Below are 11,218 nucleotides of genomic sequence, written 5' to 3'. Positions count from 1 at the left end.
GGTGTAGGTGCGGGGTCTTTGTTCTGTAATTTTCCATTCTGCGTGAGCTTTGTTGTCGAGGCGCAAGCCCCCCTTGGCCCTCAGCTACTGAGCTTCTTCCCCCGTCTTGTGCTTTCGGCAGCTATTTCCTAATATGTGGTAATCGCAGTGCGTATGCGCTAGTGGTGACTCATGTGTTATGTTAGTGCCGTGTGCATTTTTAGGGTCACGATGCGCTTAATTCTAGTTCCTGTTTACTTCTTAATATTTTTACTATCTTGCTCGTTACAAAGTCCATATGTCATATTGGTTACCCGTCGTTTGTTAGTTTTATAGCGTGTATCTATATAAAATTACATATGTATTATAATCGATTACTGTCGTTATTCACCTGGAGTACAATAGCGATTGTTTATGAAACATAGTTGCTATTTGCTTAACATTATTAGAATCGCGCTGCTGCGAATATTCTTAGGTGTTTGTGTTATGACTATCTTAACAGATTTAGGGTATTTAATAATTTGATAATTCATAGCTTTAGAGCAGGTTTACATGTGTGCTTTTGTATATAATTCTCTTCTGTAATTGTTAATTCTAATATTGATATAAATCGGCTTGGAAGCTTCTAGAACGTTTTCTTTATACTTGTTGGTTGCCTGTCATTGGGCGTTGCCACGTATGCATCTTTGAGTTTAGTGCGAGTTGATTTACCTTTGATCGTTTCGTCGGTAAGTTTCCTAATGTATTCTCTAGGTGAAGCTCTGTATGGCTCCACATTGGAGATCTGCATTGCCTTCAAAACGTTGCGCGTGTTGCCTACAATACGGCGTTACGGAGGAAGGTATAGTTCATGCTGGATAATTAGTATTCACGGTTTTGACGGTTTTGCAGTCTCTGGTTTTATGGGTTATTGCAGCAGTGCTATCTTTACATTATATTGGTTATACATTTATCTATGGTTTTACAGTCTTCGATACTCCAGGCTATATGGTAATGCGTAAGTTGCTTATAGTATAGCTCTCAGCTCCGAATGCACAAATGGCATTGTCGAGTGCTATATAATAATTGAATATAATCGTGTTAGTTAATTATGGTGTTAATATGATAGTGACATATAGTAACGTATAATAATATTATAGCTCTCTGTAGTGCGAAGATCTCGTAACATGGTTTTTATGCCTTGGTTGGTGAATTTCATAGTTATTTCCATCTAGGGATGTTCCAAATAGTTAGACAGTTGTTTTAATTGCTTATGGGTATGTTCCGATATACACTGCGAGCACTGTGAGGTGTGTCGTCAATTTAGTATACTGCGAAGCCGTTCCTTTATAGTTAGCTATACTGGTTACTGCTTAAAACGGAACGCAGTACAGTATACTGTGATCGACATTTTTTGGCGTTACTTTCATTTCATACATAATATTTGTTTCACATTGCAATAAACACAATTTATTCAAATTTTCCATTTTTGTTTTTAACGGCCGGTATTTTTAAATGACAATATTCAATAATAATAATTATCAGTAGTGGAAGCTGTTGAATTTCTGAACGCTGTTGATCACGTGATCAAAGCACTGAGAGCACCTTACCTCGAAAGCACCAGTGTTCACAGTAGAAAAATGGCGACGATTTATGACGTCATATATTTCCCTAGGATACTGCGACTGTATACTGTCCGTCTATAACGGAACGAATTTCTCCCCAGTAAGAGCACTGAACAGTGCTCGCAGTGTATATCGGAACATACCCAGTGTATATCGGAACATACCCTATGGTTACAAGATTCTCGTACTCCGAGTTTGGTTAGTTGATAAAGTAACATGCAGTAATAATAGTCGATAAAACATACGGACGTTCCGGTCGGATGTTACAACAGTGTGACGTAATGTAAAAATTTCCACTGTAAGCGGCCAATCCTGGCAAAGGAATAGACCAAAAACGTTTACAGTGTAACATCCGACCGGAACGTCCGTATGTTTTATCGACTATTATTACTGCATGTTACTTTTATCAACTAACCAAACTCGAAGTACGAGAATCTTGTAACCATAAGAAATTAAAACAACTGTCTAACTATTTGGAATATCCCTAGATGGAAATAACTATGAAATTCACTAGCCAAGGCTTAAAAACCATGTTACGAGATCTTCGTACCACAGAGAACTATAATACTATTATGCGTTATTATATATCACTATCATATTAACACTATAATTAACTAACACAATTATACCCAATTATTATATAGCACTCAACAATGCCATTTGTGCATTCGGAGCTGAGAGCTATACTATAAGCAACATACGCTTTACTATATAGCCTGGAGTATAGAAGACTGTAAAACCATAGATAAATGCATAACCAATATAATGTAAAGATAGCACTGCTGCAATAACCCATAAAACCAGAGACTGCAAAACCATCAAACCGTGAATGCTAATTACCCAGCATGAACTATACCTTCTTCCGCAACGCTGTATTGTAGGCAACACGCGCAACGTTTTGAAGGCAATGCAGATCTCCAATGTGGAGCCATACAGAGCCTTACCTAGAGAATACATTAGGAAACTTACCGACGAAACGAAAACGTTCTAGAAGCTTCCAAGCCGATTTATATCAATATAAGAATTAACAATTACAGAAGGGAATCATATACAAAAGGCACACATGTAAACCTGCTCTAAAGCTATGAATCATCAAATTACTAAATACTCTAAATCTGTTAAGATAATTATAACACAAACAACTACGGATATTCGCAGCAGCGCGATTCTAATAATGTTAAACAAATAACAAACTATGTTCATAAACAATTGCTATTGTACTCCAGGTTAACAACGACAGTAGTCGACTATAATACATAAACAATTCTGTATAGATATAACTATAAAACTAACAAACGACAGGTAACCAAAATGAAATATGGGCTTTGTAACGAGCAAGATAACAAAAACACTAAGAGGTAGACAGGAAAAAGTTAAGTGGCTGAGGGGCGCCAGAAAGGGGGCTGGCGCCACAGCGAGAAGCTCACGCAGTTCGGAGAACTACGGAAAAATCCACTCACCTACACCACCGCACCAAGCAGCGATATACCATACGAAAAAACCTACAATATAGTAATAGCTAAAGAACTAAGATCACAGGCGTGCATGCGGCGAAGATGTCGTGCCCTAATTAGAATTCCTAGAAAAGAGGGGAGGTGCGCAAAGGTGACCAAAAAACTAGAGAGGGGGATCGTTCTGCGCAACGATCGACCCCTATAAAAAGGGCGACCGATCACTTGATCGCTCTCTTGTTTTCTACCTCCGGATTCGTCATCTAGTTCCGGTACAGTCTCGTGGTAAAATCCTTTAGCCTTTTGCATTTAAACTTTAATACAACGTTACTCTGCCCAAAAGTCCAGCGAGCTTAAAATCCATTTTGTCATACTAAGTTTAAGATCTTACACTGTGTAACTTTGCGTTTGTGACTTTTAAATATCGAAACTTATAAAATAAACCAAACTTAGTCAAAATATCCAAATATATTAAAGTCAGTTATTCCGCTAAAACCTCTCACCAATCTACAAGTCATCGCATCCAGAATACTCTCAAAAAGGTAAGCCAAATTAAATCTTTTATCCAACAATTTCTCCCTCTTCGGTTCGTTCGACTAGAGCGACAGAATGCCCGTTGTCCGGTGTATTTCAATACTTAATCGGTAATTGGTGACCCAAACTACTGATGTGAGTCTAGCTGTAGCTGCGTGTGAATGTTTCCGGTGTCTAACATCTGGAGATTTCCACTAGGTACCGTTCCGACGTCACAACACCGTGCCATATTGTGCTCTAAACGGAAAGCATCCATTGTCATACGAAACTTTTGGCGCATTCTCACTCATTTTTTGCCCACGCGTGTTTTGACCTCCCTAATCTAGGGACCTTGAGTTATCTCTCTCTCAGGAGTCCCCACCACTACAATGATCGTTCTAGGGATGGAAACATGAGCTGAAGAATCGATTCTCGATTCCGATTCTTTTTTCCGAGATTTCGATTCTCAGAATCGATTAATCAATTTCAAGAAACGATTCTTCTAAAGAATCGATTCTGAGTAAGATTTGTCTTTTTTTTAATTAAAATTTTATAATTTTTTTTTTTTTTAAATAAAACTTGTAAAATAAGGTTAAAGGTACAATAAAATGTAAATTTATAAAATATTATATTTTATTAAAAAAGTAACATTTGAAAACATTAATAAGACTAGTATTTTTTCATTCAATATTGATGCTATAGTGTCATTACTCCGGTTTTAAAATAAATTATAGAATCGATCGCTAAGAATCGATTCTAGATCGATTCTGATAACTGGGAATCGAATCTAAAGAATCGAGTTTTTTGACCACAGAATCGATTCTCGGGTAGAATCGGAATCGATTTTACCATCCCTAGATCGTTCCAGTGGTTCCAGTATTATTATTTTTCAGGAGTCCGACCTCTTGCTCACCACTTTACATGGTAAATTGAATAGAATCGCCACTCAGTGACGTAATCAACAATTGTAAACAGTCACACATCATTTCAAAATATAAGAAGACACGAGAACACGTCAACCAATTCAGGTTGCTGATTATTTTTTGTTACAATACCATTATTCATCCCGTATTCAATATATTTCGCAGCAATAACAGTTCAGTCATAATTAATGAAACGTACGCACTGATTGTCTTGCTTTTTAAGCATTTTCTTCGACGCGTATTACCTAACCATTAACTCATGTATTGCAGAAAGTTACGAAACCTGCGAAAATGAAGGTTATGGTTGTGTTTGCCGTCCCATGCCTGACTTGTTTACGTAAGGTATTCCAATCGGTACTTCGTTCGAAGACAACACGAGCTCAATCAATGATGCGGTTTCAATCCGAGAATAAGCAGCTATACGGGAAGGTTCTTGAAACCAAGAAGCAAAAAATTGCTAGAGCGAAACACATAGATGAAGAAGTCCTGAACGAAGCGGAGTCCCAAATAGACTCCGAGGCTTTCTGGCTTTCGAAAGTGGATAACGAAGTGGTACGAAGAGTAAAAATTAATCGTAAATCAATACCAAGCCGAAGGATAAAGATTGAAGAAACATCAAAAAATGCACGAAAGAAACAGGAAGCCATATATCGTACTTCGCTAGTGGATGCAGAAGTTGAACAATCTAGGATGGAAAATGTGCCCGGAAAAGTTGAACATCTTACTCATATTGTCCATAAAAACAAACGACTTGGCTTTCCTTCAGAGATATTAATAAAAAATATCACTAACTTTTCTTATTTAGATAAAAGTAAGGATGTCGGAGTGTGTACACACGAAGTAGTTTCTATACCGGTGTATCATGATTCTACAACAGCATTTATTCCAAGTGTTTCAAAAATTTTAAATCAAACTATGTCAGAGGAGTCAAAATTGAATTTAGAATTATGGAAGAAAAGAATGATAGCTTTGATGGGTGAAAAAGGCTTCGAAGAACATCAACAAGGTAGTATGACACTTTCAGGATTATTAGAGTCATTTTTCTACGCGATAATCGAGTCATTTCTTGCATTGCAACCATACAGCGGTGTCTTAAATTTTTCTCAACCTTTAGATCGCCGGGATTTTAAGAGCATTATTGCTCTTAGACAGTCTCAAAATGTTGTGTCTGTACCTTATATATAATTAATGTGACAGCCAGAAACTATATTTAGACTTTCCAGCAGTCTACAGGTTAAGTTGCGCATGCTGCAATATTTTTCATTTCAGGGAAAGCTAAAGTGCTGATGAAGTGAGCAAATCATATTATATATTTTTCTCTATTCCAGAGCAACGTAATCATGTCAATCTGTGAGAAATGATAGTATTAACAATTGTGGTGTGTTGGCTTAAGGGGTCTGGCCGCCCAGAAATTTTCAACTTTTTCATTTTTTTTTTTTAATTTCAACTAACCTTCGAGTGTTGCTAACAATTTGAGCCGTACCTTGTATTGAAATTCGAAAAATTGCTTAAGTTAAATATATTTTTCAGTAGGAAAATCGAGCCACTGTGAGCAGTCAATCGGTTATTTCGAATTTTGAAAGCGTCAGTCAGTATCTGGCAAGCAACATACAAGCATGTATCATTATTTATAAACTAATTTTGCGTACAAAATAGAAATAAAGGAACAAACAACCCAAGCTCACCTGGGTGAAAAAGGGAGCAAGTCTTGAATGAGTTGATCAACAAGTATAAAAAGAACAAAATTGCCCTGCTGCATCGATTCGAAATGGAGCAGGATAAGGTGAGTATTAGTCTTTCAGCAGAGAAATTGAAGGCTGGCCACAACATCGATATACTGGCTGCTGTGAATTTTGGGTATCGGATTAGAATCTTTAGAAAGTTCATAACTGTTTTTTCAGCAATTAGTAGTGTTGTGAAGTGCAAAAAATGGATGAGTGTTGTAAACTTCGTGAAATCGTACATTCGTCGACTCAGTTTCAAATTTAGTGAGTTCGTGTAACTCTTGTGAAACAACCAGTGCCTATTTTAATCCTGTCATCAATAACAAAGTATACAAGATAAACAGACAAATTATATTCACATTCCGAATCTTGGGAATTAGTCTGAGAGGAATAGAGAAATTTTACGGCATCATGGATTTACCAAAAGTGACGTACCACCCTTTCAACGATACTTCATCAATCAAAATGAGACAAGGTCTAGCTCTAACTGTTTCTTATAACAAAACTTGGTGCAAATCAGGATATCCTGCATTACGGCATATCGACAATTATTGGATATTACTCAGGCAAAGTTATAAGTTTAGTAATCAAATCTTACTGCAAAACTTGTGATTATTGTAGTAAGAATCTTGTGAAGTTGATTACAAGTCATGGAAAAAACATCACGAAGAAAAATGTTATGCCAATCACGAAGGATCTGCTCGAAAAATCGAAGTCAATAGTATAGTAGATATATTTTGAAGAAAAATAGAAAAGTATAATTTCCATTAAACATAAGCATAAACCACATTGAAGATGGTGATTCTAACACTTATAAAGGAATTTCTGATGTGAATCCACACAAACAAAAATTGATAAAAAAAAAGAAAGTATAGGTAACATGTGGAAAAGAAAGGACATACGACTTCGTAACATTAAAAAGGAGCTAACTGTATATGATGGCCCCACTCTTCGAAGGTTTTCTCATGCCAAAGACAAAATGAGGAAAAATATTTGAGCAATATTTAACCACAAGAGCTCGGCTGGCGAAAAGCCACAACATCGGAATTGTCCCCCACAAGAAGACTTGTTGTGCTTTTGCCTAATATCAAAATTAATCGCCAGTTTAGATGTGTATACACACAAGAATGCTCTACCTCAAACTGTTCAAGATGCCATTAACCTATTCATGAGGACCTGAGTTTAGATAAATTGTTAGGGCAGTGTGAAGGACGCTTCACGCAAAACAGTAACAAAAGCAGTATGGATATCATTAAAATTATTACTTATATTGCTGCCAGCACTTTTAGCGATGGCTATAACAGCATCTTGTTGATGAATACCTATGAATCGGAGATCGCTGCTACAGTTTGTGCATGGAACTCGAACAGGAGCGTTGCGCTACCGCAGACGTCTGACCTCAAAAAAACTACAAAAGAGGCTCGCCAAGCACGTAGAGTTTTTCACAAAAAAGCCTAGGATGCTGAATTGCCAAGGAAGGGGTCATGTATGGGCCAGGAATTGCTGATTAAAAGTAAGACACAAAGACCATACCATCACTCTGATAATGGTGCACATTTACTTTTTGCGATTATCTTGAATCTACATTTATACAATGCAATCCTGTCTTATGCGTTTCTTAGTGCAGGTTCTCGGTACGCTAAGTACCCATTTCTGTGACGGTAGAGTGAGTCTTTGAATGCGCATGCCCAGTCACAAACATAGCTGACATTACGGGATCCTAACCTTAATTTCGTGCTTGGTGCAAAGTGCAAACCACACTTGTTGTATAATGAATCATGTGCAGCAAAGAGGCAACGGTCCTTTCGCCTTGTCTGTTTGCAATATTCGTCTTGCTCGTAACTAAAATCGAGTATGCATGCTACAACTCATATTGAAAACTTTCGTTTGGCCCCAAAAAACTTAGATTGCCTCCTTGTTATACAATATACTATAATATTTTCGACCTGGTTGCAAGTAGATCTCGAAAACTCTCAATCTGACTGACTTGAAATTTGTATATTCTTAGATATATTATCTACATTGCAGCGTACGATTTTTGCGATTACTTGATTAGTGGTTTTTTTGTTAAATTCATGTCATTTTTCGTTAAATTTTGGTGTAAAATATGGATTTTTTGTCATGAGCTCACCATACTTTTCCTGATGGTGAAAAAAAAAAAACTGCACACCAGATTTAAGCAAAACTTCACGAGTAAGCTAATTTTTTTTCCAGATGCAACATAACGGTGATACATCTGCAGCCAGCTACGTACGTGTCGTGTAGAAGGTCTCTACAAAAATTGATGCAACACCGCTATTTTTAAATATTTTTATGTATTTGTTTCAGGCATTCCTAGAGCCGTATTGTACTACATGTATAAAGACAAAAATATTTCATTTCATACTTTCGAGTTAATGAATTTTTTTAAGATACACCTATTCTCTGAGCAGACTAGGTGTCCGGACCTCTTGAAGAAGTTGTAAAAATTTACCAAAACATTGAATATAATGACAACACATTTTCACTCACTTATGTGAAACCTACGTTTTTCGTACTTCTATACGATTTCCTGAACTTTTATGTACCAACACACAAACACTAAAATTTCAATGTTCAGAATATTTTTGAAGGAGTTGAATTTGTTAAATATGAGCGTGGTTTGTTTTACTATGGTTCACTGAAATTCAGATAATCCTGATGTTGCAAAATAACCTAGGGTTTGTTCTGATAATGCACTGTCATAATAACATTGTGAACTTCAACTTTGTTTTCATTTCCCTAGAAATAAAAGAAAAGTGTAAAATACGATTTGCTCACTTCATCAGCACACCAAGATCTCTTTATCAATGAGTTTATCATCTTACTGTTGCATATGACTTACAAGATTTCATTTACTTCCAGATTTTAATACTCGATATTTGCAGGAACTTCATTCCGCTATTGCATGCATTTCGAATTCCTAATGAGATTAATAGGATTGTTGTCCAGCCCAGAAATTTGATTACCTGTTACTGTAAAGTTTATTCAATTAATTGTAATAAACTTACAGAACACTGTACCTTGCCAATCAGTTTGTAACCTCAGAATGTTTTATTTTATTTCAGAGACACTTTGTTATGGGAGGCAATTTCATTCTATCATTCACAATTTTCTCACCCAAAAGCCAATTAATGTTCCTGACGCATTGGAGAAATCTTGGCAGAGTGTGCAGCAGGTTTTGAAAGAAGTGCATGGAGTCGCAGCACTGGAAAGCCACACCATACATTCTAAATTGCATTACAGAGGAGTCGTTGATTGTGTTGCTCTGTATAGGTGAGAATTATTAATAAATATTGGTAAGAAATGATTAGTATGACACTATACAATCAAAACTGAAATTATGTACCGGGACCATCTCTTGAAACTTAGAAATCAACTGTGCATGTGCTAAATAATTCAATTTCATTAGTCTGCGAGATCGTCCCACAATGATATTTTCGACTGTGAAGTAAGGGGCTAACTCGCACGATATGGGAGAAGAGCTGTGAAATTCTCCGGAAAGAATAGCGCATTGAGGTTAGGACGTTACCACGGTCTTACATACAGGTCTTGCAAGCAACTGAAAGGGTTTAGCCGAATAAGCATGTCAAAAATACCCCCGAAGATTTTCAGCTGGGAATAGGGGCAAAAGATATGTCATACAAAGGAACACATTTCGGCCAAATTTGAACCTTCTAATTTTCCTATTTATTGCAGACTGTCAAGTATTGCATTTTGGCGTTTTTCCTTTTTTTCTGCGATCACATTGGAGCTATCGTACTACAAAAAATCACAAACGCGGAACTGGTCAGAATACGTAAAAAAACGTATTTTTTAACCCATTTTGGCGTCAATTTCGAGAAGAAAAAAAATGAAGAAGTTTTCTTTTCCTGTTTTCACTATGATAAAATAAACTTGCACCTATCATTATTTTTTAGAAAGAGTATGTGTTCAAAGTACAAAACTTCTAATTTTTTCAGATTTTTCGCATTGGTGCGTCACTGTCAAAAAAAAAATAAAAACCGCATTTTTTACTAGTTTTTCGGGGTTGTTCAGTACCTGGGTATTCTATGGTTGATTTATTTCACTTCCAGGCACGCTCCTACAAATACACAACAGACAAAAAAAAAAAAAGAATTGCTTCAAAAATATATCGATTGGCCGATACTACTCATGGAGATTCCCGATGTAAATTTAGAATCTCAATTCTGTCATCATTTTTTGTAATCATGCGAATGCGCCAATGGATTACGCACTGTTGGAAGCTGCTCACACGTGGCCGCCATCATATATTATCTCTCCCACGCTAGGTATCTTTCGAAAATTATAAGACCCCCACAGATTTTATCGCGTCTTTTTAATATCGAAAAAGTTAATCTGGTAATTAATGATGACAGTGACGAAGATTGAAACTATTTGGTATGCATTTTATAAATAAGTGAAATTTTCAAATACATATAGGACTATTTATTTCCAACCTACCACGTAAAATTAATACTAAAACGTGAATTTGAGTGACCTCCAGTGTAAACGTGAAATATAAATATAAATACTAAAAAAAATCATTTACCGTTCCTGCTGATTTGATATTGGGTCATATTAGCTAGCTAGCTCAGGGTGAAATCTCGAGTTTCGTTTTGGAACAATGTGTCTGTACGTGTATTTGTAGAAGCGAGCTCGGAAGTGAAATAAATCGACCATCAAATATCCAGATACTGAACAACCCCGGAAAACTGGTAAAAAATGCTGTTTTTATTTTTGTTGACAATGGTGCACCAATGCGAAAAATCTGAAAAAATTAGAAGTCTTGTACTTTGAACACATACTTTTTCTAAAAAATAATGATGGATGCAAGTCTATTTTATCATAGTGAAAACAGGAAAAGAAAACTTCTTAATTTTTTTTCTCCTCGAAATTGACGCCAAGATGGGTAAAAAAAGACGTGTTTTTACGTATTCTGACCAGTTTCGTATTCGTGATTTTTTTTAGTACGATAGCTTCAATGAGGTCGAAGAAAAAAAGAA

At 36.3% G+C, this 11,218-nt stretch overlaps 1 protein-coding gene across 3 annotated transcripts in view; it reads left to right on the top strand.

Annotated features, from left to right (window-relative positions):
- The first annotated feature begins 4,442 nt into the window (after positions 1-4,442).
- Positions 4,443-11,218, top strand: part of LOC124221350 (mitochondrial genome maintenance exonuclease 1) — a 52,497-nt gene continuing 45,721 nt past the window's right edge. The window contains exons 1-3 of one of the 3 annotated variants that reach the window (XM_046631273.1): positions 4,443-4,575; positions 4,741-5,476; positions 9,281-9,488. In XM_046631273.1, coding sequence (XP_046487229.1) covers positions 4,762-5,476; positions 9,281-9,488 — 923 coding nt within the window. In that variant the 5' untranslated portion in view covers positions 4,443-4,575; positions 4,741-4,761. Of the gene's footprint in view, positions 4,666-4,740; positions 5,477-5,500; positions 7,708-9,280; positions 9,489-11,218 lie in introns of those variants that run through there. The other 2 variants (XM_046631274.2, XM_069136971.1) reach the window with 2 other exon arrangements.

The sequence above is a fragment of the Neodiprion pinetum genome, chromosome 6 (genome assembly GCF_021155775.2).
Source record: "Neodiprion pinetum isolate iyNeoPine1 chromosome 6, iyNeoPine1.2, whole genome shotgun sequence".
Lineage (NCBI taxonomy): Eukaryota > Metazoa > Arthropoda > Insecta > Hymenoptera > Diprionidae > Neodiprion > Neodiprion pinetum.
The sequence above is the reverse complement of the archived record's forward strand: the minus strand, read 5'-3'. Positions and strand labels throughout refer to the sequence as shown.